Source organism: Erinaceus europaeus, chromosome 3, assembly GCF_950295315.1.
Source record: "Erinaceus europaeus chromosome 3, mEriEur2.1, whole genome shotgun sequence".
Taxonomy (NCBI): Eukaryota; Metazoa; Chordata; class Mammalia; order Eulipotyphla; family Erinaceidae; genus Erinaceus; species Erinaceus europaeus.
The window spans coordinates 68,284,998-68,301,075 of NC_080164.1; the positions used below are offsets into that span (position 1 = coordinate 68,284,998).

The following is a 16,078-nucleotide window of genomic DNA, read 5'->3' on the forward strand; positions in this document are numbered from 1 at the left end:
TGAGCATATCAAATAAACATTATTATCCCAGAAAACCAAATTTGGAATTATCTTGTGATCCCAAATCTCAGGTAGTATTCACTCACTATTATTATCATTATGCTGGTAATTATTATCACCCGGCATTAAAGGATACTATATACTTATCAATCTAAAATGGATACTACATATAACTAAAGTGCAATTGTATTCAATTTCTACCTAATGTAATAATAAAATAGTAATACAGAAAGTTTGTTTTTTTTTTAAATCCTCTATAGGATAGACCATTGAAAAATTAGTAAAAGCAAAAGCACTTGAAAGTCTACAAATGTTTCCAGAGAATAAAATCAGATGAAGAAAGCTGAAAGTTATAAGAAAGGATAGAGTAGATTAAATATGTCATGCAAAATGATTCACACCACTCCCACCTCCTGGTTTCAATTATTCATCCAAGATTAAGGAAGAGGAGGGATAGAGAAATAAAGAGGGGGAGGCACTACGGGGGAAAAGAAGGTGAAGAAAGACAAAGAAGAATAAAATGACTTTTTAATATGAGGAAAAATATAGACACCTGGAAAAAATAATCTAGAATCTCTGTTATTTTACTTTTCCAAGTTAGATTTTTGAGTCATCTGCAATTAATTTGGTGTAGAAATATGGATATAGGTTTTAGTATCCAAATGACTCTACTAATAGAACCAGTATTCAGTGGGCCCAACTGCTAGTTGACACAGAGTGGTAATTTCTGTAGCTCCATTCAAAATAATGACGTCTATGGTATAATTCTTGTAGATTTATTCCTTTTTTTTTAAAGGAAAAAAATCTTACCTTTATTTACTTATTGGATAGAAACAGCCAGAAATTGAGAGGGAAGAGGGGGATAGAGAAGAAGAGAGACAGAGAGACACCTGCAGCACTGCTTCACCACTTGCAAAGCTTTCGCCTTGCAGGTAGGAACTGGGGACTCGAACCTGGATCCTTGTGAATTGTAACATGCGCGCTCAAACAGGTGTGCCACCATCTATCCCTGATGTATTGCTTTTACCCAACCTATCTTGATCTTGATTATTCTAAGACCTTTACATTTCCATATGACTTTCAGAATAAACCTGCCCACAACAACACACTCAAACTGATGGTACCCTCACATTTGCAGAAACACTGCTGAGCTTTTGACTGACTTTGTTTTAAAATCTACAGATTATTCTGGGGATAACTAACATTCTAATTATACTGCATCTCAATCTATGAACATTCTATATCCCTCCATCTATTTAGGCCTTCTCTAATTTATCTCAATATTTTAGTTTGTGTAAGAGAGATCTTAAACAGTTTTTGCTAGGTTTATTTTGAAATACTTGACAACTTCTGATGTTATCATAAATGCTCATTACAATGTAACGTCTATGGTGTTGTGGGTACTTTTAGTAAGACAGTGTGTGTGGAGGGTGAGAGTGAGAGAGATCAGTTATCTTGTGAAATTCATCTATACTAATGGCTTGCCTATATGTTCTCTCTTTTTTTCTTTTTCTTTTTTTTATATTTATTTATTATTTATTTTCCCTTTTGTTGCCCTTGTTTTTTTTTTATTGTTGTAGTTATTGTTGTTGTCATCATTGTTAGATAGGACAGAGAGAAATGGAGAGAGGAGGGGAAGACAGAGAGGGAGAAAGATAGACACCTGCAGACCTGCTTCACTGCATGTGAGGCAACTCCCCTGCTAGTGGGGAGCTGGGGGCTCAAACCAGGATACTTAAGCGGGTCCTTGTGCCTCGTGCCATGTGCGCTTAACCCACTGCACTACCACCTGACTCCCTTTTTTTTCTTTTTCACATGCACATTCATAAATGTTCTAATTTTAATTTAACTACAAATACACTTAAAATATATTTTTAAATTTTTTATTATCTTTATTTATTAGATAGAGACAGCCAGAAATTGAAGGGCAAGAGAGAGAGCTAGAGACAGATAGACAGACAGAGACACTTGCAAGACTGCTTTACCACTTGGGAGGCTTTCCCCCTGCAGACAGGGACAGGAGACTTAAATTTGTGTTCTTGCACATTGTAATATGCGCTCAACCAGGTGCGTCACCACCTGGTCCCACTTAAAATATTTCAAAAGTACTTTCAACTATGTTTGATTATACAGTTCCTGAAAATCACTAAGAGCTAATAATCCTCCTTGAAGAGTGGCTATGTAGGGTTGTTACACTGTGCATTCACCATGGAGTCATTCACCTAAAAATAGTCATTGTGTACCTACAATGTACCAACTTATTAATACTTTGTTAGTAACTCTGGAAATAAAGTGATTAGTAAAGATAAATGATCTACACAGTGAAGAAAAATAAGTAATTATAATAAGGTCATATATGGTACAATGAAAATACATAATGGAGGCTCTAAGTTTATCTGGGCAGAGATGGGTTTAGGATGGATCAAAGGATAGAAAAGCTTCCTAAAAGAAGATATTTTGATTGAGAAGCAAAAGAGGCATAGAAATTACTGGGGTTAAGAGGAATCCAAGAGTAACAGAGGTAGTGGAAATGGTTTTGCAAACTCCATGGCCCAGGAATTTTCTCATATCCAAAAGACACAATTGCATTTTATATTAAATAGTTTTGTTACGTACCTGGATAAATTAATTTGACATATGCTGTATTCAAACCTTGTGAATTCTTGGCAAAACAGACAAATGGATACAGATAAAATCTATTTTCCACTGCTGAAATATTGAGCTCTGCAATGATTCTATCATTTCTTTTGGTTGAAGGGTTTTTCTCCCTAGGTCAAAAAAGAGAACAAATAATGCTGCTTAAGAAAACTGTATCAACTACACATAAAACACACACACACACACACACACACACACACACACACGCATATATATATATGTTATTTCTATGTATTGCACAAATTTGAGTAGAAATAACCTTCAACTGTAAATACAAATATAACAATCAGATTGTTAACAATACTGATCAGAGTTTACAACATCATGATTACTGTCAGTGAAAAAAACAAAAATAAAATGAAAGAACAAGCAGCACTAGGAAGAATTTATGAATCAAGAATTCATCTACAACAAATGACACTCAACACTTTTAACATCTGAGAGAAAGTCTAACCCCATCAGAAAAGGAACTATGAAAAATGAAAAAGGGCAAGACATTGCCTCACTCAACAATGGCCTTTTTGGTCACTACTAGGCTACGTCATCATCTGACTAGGGGCCCTAGTCAGAGAATCCCTGGAGTCCACCATAGATTATATGGTCCTAGACCTCTAATAGACCTCTCTGGACACCATCAGTGGTCATGTCCATCAGGAACATCACCATAAGCCCTTTTGAGGGTCTCTCCAGGTCCATACCCTCACTATAAAATAGCAACAATAGGGACTGTCCCACTCTCTAAAGAGAGGTTGGGTCAGCCTACTCTGCCACTCAAGGAAGACTGGTCCCGAAATGAGTGCAGCCTAGAATGTTCCCAGCTGTGGCCTTGGACTGTGAGCTCAGACTGACAGGGAATGGGAGGTAGCAACTGCTATGGTGGAATCTAGGGATGGCTTGATAGGTAACATTAGGCATTCAGAAGCTTATTCCTAGAGAGCTAATAGGAGCCACCAGAGACTTGAGCAGTCTTTATTCTTGGCCTGCTCAATTCATCTTTTTTTGGAGACTGGCTTGTGGCGCATCCCGTGAGCACACATTACAGTGCATAAGGATCCAGATTCAAGCCCTCAGTCCCCACCTGCAGGGAGGATGCTTCATGAGCAGTAAAATTGTGCTGCAGGTGTCTTTCTCTCTTTCTCCCTCGTCCCTCTCCATTTCATTCTGTTTCTCTCCAAAATAAATAAATTAGAAAAATCAATATATGAATTCATATTTTATTGAGCTCCTTAAATACAGGCCACATGAAAGGCAGTTCAGGAAAACTGCTTAATTGTATTGCTGCAGCATACAGCTGAACTTCAAAGAAAATCTTCCAAGTGATGTGAAATTTTCACCAAAATGGCATGCACTGTTAAACTTAAGACGTTCAAAAACTTGTTCAGCATAGCTAAACTCAATGTGGGCAAGGAAAAGTTAAGAGCCAATCAACTAGCCCTTGTTGTTATATATGAAATCCTTAAGGTTACACAGAGTATGACATCAAGTGTAATTATCAAAACCTCTTTATCGCAGGATTGACTTTAAGCATACTTACAGCCTAATCATTTCCACCAGAACAGGGTCATCATCATCAATCACTGATCCATTCCACTTCCAGTACACATCATCATCCCAGTGGCCAGTAACATTGCAGAGCAACTGTACCTGGGACCCTGCAAAGCAGTATGCTGTTAGCTGTAATATCAGCTGATTCCATCTAATTTATCCAAATAAAGTTATTGATCTAAAACTAAGAATTACAGAAAAAGCACACAGAGCAGTCATGTGGTGCCTCACTCAGTAGAACACAAGTTACCATGTAAAATTACCTGGGTTCAAGCACCCAGTCCCTACTTGCAGGGGGGAGCTTCATGAGCAGTAGAACACTACTGCAGGTGCCTCTCATTCTCTCTCTCTCTCTCTCTCTCTTCTTCTATACCTCTAATTCTCTATCAAATAGGGGGAAAATTACTTTTGGGAGCAATTGAGTCATGCAAGTACTGAGCCCCAGTGACAATCCCAGTGGCACACACACACATACATACACACCAAAGAAAAAATTTCTTAAACCCATAATGAAAAGACAATCACTTTTTTTTGGTATTTGTTTATTTATTCATTAATTTTTACATAGAGGCAGAAACATTGAGAGAGAGGGGGGAAATGGAGGGAGAGAGAGAGAGTGGAGGGAGGGAAAGGGAGAGGGAGAGGGAGAGGGAGAGGGAGAGAGAGAGAGAGAGAGATGTACAGAGTACTTTTTCACCACTCATGATGGTGGGAGCCAGGGGCTTGAACCCCAGGTCTTTGCATGCTGTAATGTTTGTGCTCAACTAGGCGCCTCACTACCTGGCCCCGATGACCACTATTTGAAATTCTTGATTTATTTATTTAATTTTATTTTTTAATATTTTATTTTATTTATTTATTCCCTTTTGTTGCCCTTGTTTTATTGTTGTAGTTATTATTGTTGTTGTCGTTGTTGGATAGGACAGAGAGAAATGGAGAGAGGAGGGGAAGACAGAGAGGAGGAGAGAAAGATAGACACCTGCAGACCTGCTTCACCGCCTGTGAAGCGACTCCCCTGCAGGTGGGGAGTCGGAGTTCAAACCGGGATCCTTATGCCGGTCCTTGTGCTTTGCACTACCTGCGCTTAACCCGCTGCGCTACAGCCCGACTCCCACTATTTGAAATTCTATGCCTCTCAGTGCACATATGAAATTACCTACTACTTATAACCACTATTCATTGGCAATTTTAGCTTACAGGATTATACTTCAAAATAATCTGCATCATGAATGCTTAATTTTTTAGGGATTTTTATTTTATTTTTTAAATTTCTTTATTGGGGAATTAATGTTTTACATTCGACAGTAAATACAATAGTTTGTACATGCACAACATTCCCCAGTTTTCCATATAACAATACAAACCCCACTAGGTCCTCTGTCACTAGGTCCTTCTTGGATCTGTATTCTCCCCACCCACCCACCCCAGAGTCTTTTACTTTGGTGCAATACGCCAATTCCAGTTCAGGTTCTACTTGTGTTTTCTCTTCTGATCTTATTTTTCAACATCTGCCTGAGAGTGAGATCATCCCATATTCATCCTTCTGTTTCTGACTTATTTCACTTAACATGAATTTTTCAAGGTCCATCCAAGACCGGCTGAAAACAGTGAAGTCACCATTTTTTATGAATGCTTAATATTTTATAAGTAGACTGGCTTATTATTTTTTTTTACTGCTAAAGGGCAATTTGTTTCTTTTTTTTTTATAGTAAGTAATATTCCCATGAGTATTCTGGTAAAATATCCTACTACATTTTAATAGAGATAATAGTGGTTTGTAAGTCAGTGTATGTTTTAGGGGTCCAATTTCACACTTCTTCAAAATATGTGTTGCTACACCACAGCTACCGTCAAAGTACTAATATTCCTCTACTAGTCTGTTCAAACCTCTCTCTCTCCCCCTTTTGGTAAACTTGCTTCTGCAGTCAAAGACTAATGGCTTGTTTTTATTTTATTCTATTTGTTTGCTTTCTTTACTGTATCCCACAAATAAATGAGATAACCTGATATTCATTTTTTCCTGATTTATATCACTTACTTTGAATAAAAAATTCAGAAATACAATTGATTTTTAAGGGAGACATAACCCTTTGTCACTACTACAAGTCTGTGCTGAGCAGTGCTCTGGCCTCTTTCTGTATCTGTCATAAAAATAAATAAATCTTTTAAAAACATATTCTTCTTTTGTTTTAACTCTTTCATGACTCTAGAATGTAACTAGATACAGAATGAGAAGTTTTAACTTTTTTTTTGTCACTGGGACTTTTTGTGATTGCATGATTCTACCACTCGTGGTGCACTGCCCCCCTCCCACCTTCACCTCTGCCACCCCTTTACACATCAGATAGAGAGGATGAGAAACAGAGAGAGAGAAAGGCAGGGAGAGAAGGAGAGACATCAGAGTACTGCTCGACCACTTGTGAAACTTCCCCTGTGATTATTGTGACCATGTTCCACCAGTGGTTTGAACTTGGGTCCTTGCCATGGTGTGTACTCTATCAGACAGGCTATCTCCTAGACCCTGAAGATAACATCAATAAAGTTCTTTTCTCCCTTACAGAAGCATGGCTTTGATTGCTTTGGTGGATAGATCTAGAAAATGCCAATAATGCCTTGAGGGCATCTTTGTTTTGCTGAATTAGAGGGACTATATCTGTTAAAAGCCTAACACTGATGTTTTACCTTTAAAATTGTCATTGACAATGTCATTGGCTTAGCATTATTTGATAAGTGAAGGCAGTGTCTCTCAATTCCTGCTTTCTAAGTCCACACAACTTCACTGGCAATTGCTGTTGAATCTTTTCAAACACCCATCTGACATCCTTCAGGATAATCATATGAATGATGGCTGAGGCACACATCAAATCAATTTGATATACTAAATAACTGTTTCCTAACTATGAAAACATTTTTGGATTTGGAAAACAATAGTACCTAGACTTCAGACTTGAATTACACATTTCTTAGTGCACGAATTCTCACCAGGTGGCACAGGGAAGGGAGTCAAAATGGTTCTAGAGGAGGACAGGGCAAGAAAAGCTTAGATACTGTAAATGCTTGCCTTTTCCAAAGGGTCATATCAACAGATATGTATTTGGACTACTAAAATTCCAAGAAAAGGAAGAAAATTAAAAGGGCCAAATGTCTACAACATCTAGAGGGGAGCAAATTTTTTTTAAAAAACATTGAGAAACAATGTTGTAATTTCATTGCCATAAACTTGATTTTGAGTTTGTACATCTTTATTTCTACCATGAATAAAAACTTCATCAAGCACAGAATTTATAGGTTATTAACTTCTACCTTCTAATATCTAAGCAATTATCCACTGCCTTCATGCAGTTACTATCACAGAAGAGAATTCTATGTGACAGTCTGATTTATTATTAGTATACTATTTTTATGGCCACCAGGGTCATCACTGGGGCTAAATACCAGCACTACAAATCCACTGCTCCTAGTGGCCTTTTGTCACTTTTTATTATTATTATTAGGCTAGAGAGAAATTGAGGGGGAGGGAGAGACAGAAAGGGAGACAGAAAGAGAGATATCTGTAGACCTGCTTCACCACTTGTGAAGCTTCCCCTCTGCAAGTGGGGACCAGGGACTCAAACCCACGTTCTTACACGTGGTAACATGCGCACTCAACCAGATGTGTCATGACTTAGTCTTGGCAGTATGATTTTTGATACACAGATACAAAACTGTTTTAATTTTGCACCACTAGTTTCCAAAAAAACCTTCAGTGATGACAGAAATGCTTCAAAGTATACTAATATACTTATCAGTTGGTCACATGTGACTATTATGTCCTTGAAATATGACTAATGTGATTAATTTTAAATTGAATAGTAATTTTAATTGAACTAAATTAATGTACTCACATTTACATGTACACAGTCACATATAGCTAATTACCAGTGCATAGTATAAGCCTGAATGTATATATATATATATATATATATATATATATATATATATATATATATATTGTTTGTTTGCTTTTACCAGAGCACTGCTCAGCTCTGGCTTATGGTGGTACAGGGGACTGAACCTGACACTTTCAAGCCTCAAGTATGAGTCTTTTTGCATAACCACTATGCTATCTCCCCCAGCTGAATGTTAGTAATTTTATATATTTAACTCTTGAAAAAAAAATTCAGACCAATAAGATAGCTCACCTGGGAGTAAACCTGGTCTGCTATGTGCACAACCCAGGTTAAAACACAAACCCTACTGCACTGGGGGGAAGGTTTGGTGCATGGTGTCTTTTCTCCTGTTTCTCTGTCTCTTTATATTTGAAAAAGTTGTCTTGGAGGAATAAAACCCAAGCAATGACAAAAAAAAAAAGTTTCCCTAATGTTGAGAAGTACTTTTCTAGTATGGCTATATTTTTGGTCTATAAATCTCAAAAATTAACTCATATGAAATTCATCCTGTGGGGCCAGGTGGTGGTGCACCTGGTTGAGGGCATATATAACAATGTGTAAAGACCTGAGTTCAAGCCACCGGTCCCCACCTACAGAGGGAAAGCTTTGCAAATGGTGAAGCAGTGCTGTAGATGCCTTCCTGTCTCTCTCACTATCTATCACCCCCTTCTCTCTCGATTTCTCACTGTCTCTAGCCAATAAATAAAGATAATAATTTTTTTAAAGTGAAATTCATCCTGAGCCAAACAAATTACATTTCTCATTCCTTGGCCTATTGAACTCAGACAGTCTGCAGTTCTCATATTCATAGGAATGTAAGAGCTGGCAAATCATGTAGGACTAGATTTTTGTCATGTAAGGGAAGACATCCAAATAAACATTTATTCTTATTTTTATTAGTGATTTAATAATGATTGACAAGATTGTGGTATAAGAATGGTACAATTCCATGTTCAGCGGGGAAGCAATTACAGAAGCCAGACCTTACACCTTCTGCACCCCACAATGATCCTGGGTCCATGCTTCCAGAGGGACAAAGAATAGGGAAGATATCAAGGGAGGAGATTGGATAGGGAGCTCTGGGAGTGGGCACTAAGTGGAAATGTACCCCTCTTATCCTGTAGTCTTGTCAATATTTCCATTTTATAAATAAAATAAAATAAAAATAATATATTACTCTTGATTTAAATAATAATGATTTTATCATATCCTGATTGGGACTCACTTACCCAAGTCTATTTCCACTGTCTCATTAGTTGGGCTGACAATCACAGGCCTCTTGCGTGTATTTGACTCTGAAAGAAAAACAGTCACAAGGTTTCTTAGTTGAGAATAAATCAGAATGTCAAGTAATGGCAACTTTTCCAAAATTTACCAGCATGTACTACGTGGAATCCAGCTAATCCCACTGAGTACTCCAGACAGACATAGCAGGTGACAAAAGGCAAGAGATGAAGGTTGGAGACTGACATAGAAGTCACTACAAAATTGGGATGACCTACTACAAAGCCTGGGCCTTTCTGAACCCATAGAGTTTGGAACAAAACAAAAGCAAAAGACATCAAATGCCCAGTCCAGGTATCCAAAAAAAGTGACTTTCTTCAGGAAAATGGGGAGAAAAAAATCATCTTGCAAAGATTCTTGTCTGACAATGTTATTAACCAGAAGGGTCATCCATTGCTAAGCCTGCTTTTATTTGAACTTGAGTAATGATCCTGTGACTGAAAGCTACATAGTTATTGAAGAATGCCAAGCAAACTGACATACTTTATTAAGGCAGACAGAAAAACACTAAGGAGATCCAGAAATCGATCTAATAATTAGAATTAGATTGGCTTCAAGGGTAGGCTTGTCAAGCCAGAAAAAACAATGAACTTGAATGCAAAATATTCAACCACAGTTCCAAAAAAAAAATAGCAAGTTCCATCAAATCTGCTGCTGTCTATGTTTATACTCTAATGATGACAAACTCAGAACAGTGAACCTGAAACATAGTAAAAGCTCATTATTTTTTAATTCACCTTTGAAAGATAACAAAATATAGCCTTGCCCTGATTCAGATAATTATTTAATCAAGTGCTATAATAAGACAGAAGATTTAAACTCTAACTGATGTACTTTCAGAAATTCCCTAGTAGTTGTTTTCCCTAAAACTTAGACCAGGGAGAACAGAAGCAACCGGTGGCATTACTCTATAAGACACAGCTATATATAAATAATGTCAAATGATATAAATTATGGTGATGTTGTGTATGATACAGCAAATCCTAAGAAAGGGATTTTCAAAGTTAACCTAATTGCCAAATAATTTGACTACAGCAATAACTATCTATTGCCTTCTTAATCCCTAAGACAGCAGGAACCTCTTGCTTCCTCTACAGAGAGCCTATTATTTCCCCCAGTCCTGGAACCTCTAGGGTGGGGCTCACTTTCCTGCATGCTTCTCTCAGTTCATACCAAATGACAGTGCCTCTGCTGATCCCAACCTAATCAATGCAACGAGTGCCACCACCTCAGCATGTTTCACTTCAGACTGTGTCCACAGACATCAGGCGTGGAATGTCAACCCTTCAGCCTCATTGCTTGGGTGAGATCTTTCCTTTTATAGGATTCTTTAATTCCATTTCAGGTGGTTCACTTCATAACAAAGTCCCAAGACTGTTTATCTTACTGCTGTTTATCAAAAGACATAAATGAAAGCAACACGATGACTAGAAAAAGTGTGCTGGAACATGAACATGGCTTTGGCACAGAACCTGTTAAAAGCTAAAGTTCTAGGACTGGCAAGATAGCTCACTTGGGAAGGAGCCTATTTTGGCATGCATACAAACCATGTTCAATCCTGGCCTCCACCTCCAACCTGAAAACGTGAAGCCCCTGTGATGACCAAAAATAAATAAATAGAAAAAGATAAAAATTACAACCCACTGATGGCCTATGGGGCTTATTAAGGAAATCACTTTTGAACTCATAAAATTTCTCTACTCTTAACTCTGACAACATCTTTCCAGAAAATATTTTGGCTCACCTGCATGTTAGCTATCAGGCATAGACAAAAATTAGTATAGTTATGGGCCCCTTGGAACATACTTAAAGTAAACTTACTAGTTTCCACCCCAAGATCTCTAATCTCTTCTGCTCTATTCCTACTTTTTGGTTCCTATTCATTAAACATTTTGTCCTGCTTTATATCTTACCACCTTTCACCCATTGAGTTATAGCTGCTACTATGATTCCAACCTGACTTCTCTGGGAAGACAGCCTCACCAATGTATCCTTGGAACTTCACCTCTACAGAGCCCTATCCCACTAGGGAAAGATAGAAATAGGCTAGGAGTATGGATAGACCAGCAGAGAAGCAATTACAGAAGTCAGTACTCCCTCCTTCTGTATCCCATAAAGAATTTTGGTCCATACTCCCAGAGGGGGAGAATGTTAGGGAAGATGACCAATGGGCTCTGAACTCCAACTTTATCAAGACCTAGAGAAAGAAAAGGAAAAAAAAAAAAAGATATTAGGCAGTAGTAACAGGAATAGGTATGACTTAGAAAGGAAGAAAAGGATAGACCATAGGAAAAAATGGCAACTATATATAAGTATAGATAGTTATAGAATAGTCAACCCGTATCTGTGACCTTGGGAGAACTCCTGCAGTTTCCAATGGAGAGAATGTGAGCACAGAACTCTGGTGGTGGGAACAATGAAGAATTATACCTGTTATCCCATAAATTCATAAATCAATATTAAATTACTAATATAAAAACAATTTATGAAAGTTCTATTATAGTATTTTTAAAAACTCAGTTCTGAATAGGGTGATCATATTCTGGTTTACCCAAGATGTTCCTAGGTATGTCTGCTTTGCCATCATAATTAAGCTTATAAAAATCCCTTTCACTTCCAAGATCCTGTCCAGAACAAGTCTTCATACCTTAAAGTTTATAAAATCTTTATGGAAAGATCCAGCATTCTATGTACCCCAGGTAACCTGTAGGAATGCACTTTGTTTTCTTTTGCTATCAAGTAGTTTTATTTTATTAGTGACTTAATATTGATTTATTAAAACAGATTTTAATATGAAAATGCTTAATAGATCATTGAAAGTCTCAGGTAAATCATCAAGAATCTGGGGGCTGGGTGGTAGCCCACCTGGTAAGTGCAGATATTATCATGTATAATGGCCTCGGTTCAAGTCCCTGATCCCTACCTTTGGTAGAGGAAACTTTATGACTGGTGAAGCAAGTACTACAGGTACTCATTGCCTCTCTCTTGCTTTATCTCCTACTCCTCTCTCAATTTCTCTGTACTATTAAATAAAGACAAAAGAGATAATTATCAAAAGAGGTAAAGGAAGGAAGGAAGGAAGGAAGGAAGGAAGGAAGGAAGGAAGGAAGGAAGGAAGGAGTAGCCACCAAGAGTGGTAGATTTGTTGTACAGGCACCAAGACCCTGGAGGCAATAAAAAGTTTATCAAAAATCATACACCTATTTGGCACCTACTTGGCACTAGATATACAAACTAAACCTACCTTAATTTTTCCAACAACCTTTGAGGTTGTATCATCTTTTCACAGAGCAGGAAATAAGCTTAGCAAGATTAGGTAATGGTGCTAACAGAACCAGCCTGTGGTAGATTCTGGGAGTACACCTATTCCAAAGTCCAGTGCAACTACTCCATCATGCCAATGACCCTCTCTGATAAACCTGTAGGTGTCCCAGGTGAAGACTGTCAGATTGTCTTATGCACCTGTCCAAGCAATCTCGAATAACCATTTTTAGCCATGTCAGAGAATAAGCCTCCTAACTCAACTGAAAAACACAGTCCATATACTTGTTTATCTAGTACTGCATCTAAAGCAGAAATAAAAATAATACACAGTATCTTGCAACAAAACCACTGACCAAAAGCCTTTGGCAAATGATCTTTGGCAAATCCCATGTCTCTCCTGGTTAAACTCCTCCATGGAAAATGCAATTTAATTTTCCTCAGAAGAGTGAGAATGAAATTTCTGGGTTTTTCTAGATTTAAAATGCCAAAGAGGACCTACAGCTCACCTGTAGTACTAAATTCGATAGTCCTGGTAACAGGATATTGCTTCCCCAAGTGTGTATAGGTTGTTTGACAAGTATAATTCCCTCTATGTGCTTCGTTCACATTTCTTATGAGAAGTTTATTTGTTTTTCCAATAAAGTTTACACTGTCAAGAAACAGAGATTTGCAATCCTAGATACAGGGAGAAAAGGAAGAAATTATTGAGAATCAGTTGGCAATATAATATGTATAACTAAAGAGATTCCTTACATACAGATATAAGACACATTACTTGACAAAAGTCAATTCCATTCCTATGATATCAAAATTTCATCCTTATCAGTCTTGCAATTCAAAAGTAAGCAAAGAAATTATTTCTACAAGCAAAGCATATCTGAGGTAAGAAATGTTAACATTATGGCTTTTTACTAACACTGCACTTCCTTTTTTTACTAGTATTTTTGTTTTTCTTATTTCTTAAGTTCTACAAAGTGATCCCCTTGTAAGCTCCAACAAACCCAAACATGGTGATATCTCATGAAGTGTTAGCTAAGCCACTTTAAGCACTCTTACAGAAACCACTAGGTAAAACACTATGTAATATTTTAATAACACACAAAATATATCTTGTTATAGTTATCCCTTAGGTACTTCAAACTTATAATAAGTCCTATTATACAACTTCATGTCTACTATACTGTTCTTAACTGTACTTTATTAAATAAAATAAAGATAACAAAAAGTAAGATATTAGTTAAGGTACAAATTAAACGCATTCACTTACAATGAAAAAAATCCTATCAAATTTCTCCACTTAAAAACCAATAACATGCCACCTCAGAAAGTATTTTATAGATTTATTTAACCACCTATGACAGAAAAGTATTTTATCTGTTAGAAAAACTAAGTAGTGTACTTAAAATAAAGTTACCTTATACCACTGTATTTTGGGAAGCTCACTGTTTTCATTTTTTAGAAATTCCAAATAAGGACATACAATATTGCCATCCTGTGCAATGGGTAGTTTCTGTTTATATAGAGCTTTGTTATTGTAACACAAGTTGGTATTATTCTCCACGAAATTTATAGTTAATTTATTTTTGATGCAGTGTGTTGAATTTCTAAAATAAATCAAATGCACAAATTAAACATTATAAAAATACTTTTTTTCCACCCTTTGCTACTGCAGGAGCTTAGAACATTTGTTTAGAACATTAATTTCTTCCTTACCTTACTACACAATAGTAGTATCCTGAATCTTCTACCTTAGAAGGAACAAACCAAACTTTATCATTGTACTGATGAATCCTCATATCTCTTTCAGTAGATATAGGCATTATGCTGTCATTTTTAAACCAAGTTATACTGATTTTGTTTAAAATTGTGGTAATAGGACAGGAACGAACATCCATTTCATATGCAGATGAAACTATAATTATTTTTTCATGATGTTGTTCACATTCATCTTTAAATAGAAGAAGGGAAAGCAATTTCTATAAGTAACTGTCAATCTTTCTTAATGTAACACCTACAAAGAAACATAACTTATATGAAACATACCAATGTCATCAAGGAAAGATCAAAGAGATATAGGGACAGACAGATCATACTAACATTCTGTCACTCAAAGCTTACTACAATTTTATATCTACAACTTTACAATAGTTTAATTGCATTGAAATTAAAATGTATAAGCCAGGCAGGAATCACAGCAGTAGCTTTCCTTACAGTATTGCACCTTGCTAAGAACAGCCCTAGTGGATCCCATATTAGAATTCATACTCCACAGAGCTGGACTCTGGGGGTGGATTTTGGGAGTCTGCCAAGATTCTGTTCATCTAGAGTCACAGAGTGTGCATGGGGTGCCAGATGGAGGAGAGAACTGAAGAGACAGAATTCTTATTTGAAGAAATAATATCAAAGAATTTCTTCAAAACTGAAAAAAGAGACAAGTCAGACCGGGAAGTTCTTTCTGTGTTTTTTTAAAAATATTTATTTATTTATTTTCCCTTTTGTTGCCCTTGTCGTTTTTGTTGTTGTAGTTATTATTGTTGGTGTTGTTGATGTCGTTGTTGTTGGATAGGACAGAGAGAAATAGAAAGAGGAGGGGAAGACAGAGAGGGGGAGAGAAAGACAGACACCTGCAGACCTGCTTCACCGCTTGTGAAGCAACTCCCCTGCAGGTGGGGAGCCAGAGTCTCGAACCGGGATCCTTACACTGGTCCTTTCGCTTTGTGCCACATGCGCTTATCCCACTGCGCTACCACCCAACTCCCTAGACCAGGAAGTTCTAAGTCTTCCAAATAAAATTAATGCAAAACAATGTATATTAAAATACATAAAAATTAAAATGGTTGGGGACCAGGTGATGGTGCACCTGGATAAGTGCACACATCACATTGTGCAATGACCTGGGTTCAAGCCCCTGGTGCCAACCTGCAGGGGGAAAGCTTCAGGAGTGGTGAAGCAGGGCTGCAAGTGTCTTTCTGTCTGTCTGTCTTTCTCTCTCTCTTTCTTTTTCTCTCTTTCTTCCATTTTCTCTTTCTTTCTTTCTTTCTTTTTTTCTTTTTAACATATATTTTTTGCCTCCAGGGTTACTGCTGGGGCTCCATATCTGCACCAGGAATCCACTGCTCCTGGAGGCCATTTTTCCCCATTTTGTTGCTCTTGTTGTCATTACTGTTATTCTTGCCATTGCTGTCGTCATTGTTAGATAGGACAAAGAGAAATCAAGAGAGGAGGGGAAGACAGAGAGGGAGAGAGAAAAATAGACACCTGCAGACCTGTTTCACCACCTGTGAAGTGACCTCCCTAAAGGTGGAGAGCCCGGGGGCTCAAACTGGATCCTTACACTGGTCCTTGGCTTTGAGCCATGTGTGTTTAACCTGCTGCGCTACTGCCCAAGGCACCCTCTT

General features: G+C 37.3%; 1 protein-coding gene across 1 annotated transcript in view; it reads right to left on the reverse strand.

Annotated features, from left to right (window-relative positions):
- The window catches only part of LOC103112458 (interleukin-1 receptor-like 2), a 103,400-nt gene that overhangs the window by 40,816 nt on the left and 46,506 nt on the right, over window positions 1-16,078 (reverse strand). Inside the window, exons 5-10 of the mRNA XM_060187386.1 lie at window positions 14,394-14,628; window positions 14,095-14,284; window positions 13,187-13,355; window positions 9,362-9,427; window positions 4,193-4,310; window positions 2,617-2,768 (exon numbers count right to left, since the gene is read on the reverse strand). Coding sequence (XP_060043369.1) covers window positions 2,617-2,768; window positions 4,193-4,310; window positions 9,362-9,427; window positions 13,187-13,355; window positions 14,095-14,284; window positions 14,394-14,628 — 930 coding nt within the window. The remainder of the gene's footprint in view (window positions 1-2,616; window positions 2,769-4,192; window positions 4,311-9,361; window positions 9,428-13,186; window positions 13,356-14,094; window positions 14,285-14,393; window positions 14,629-16,078) is intronic.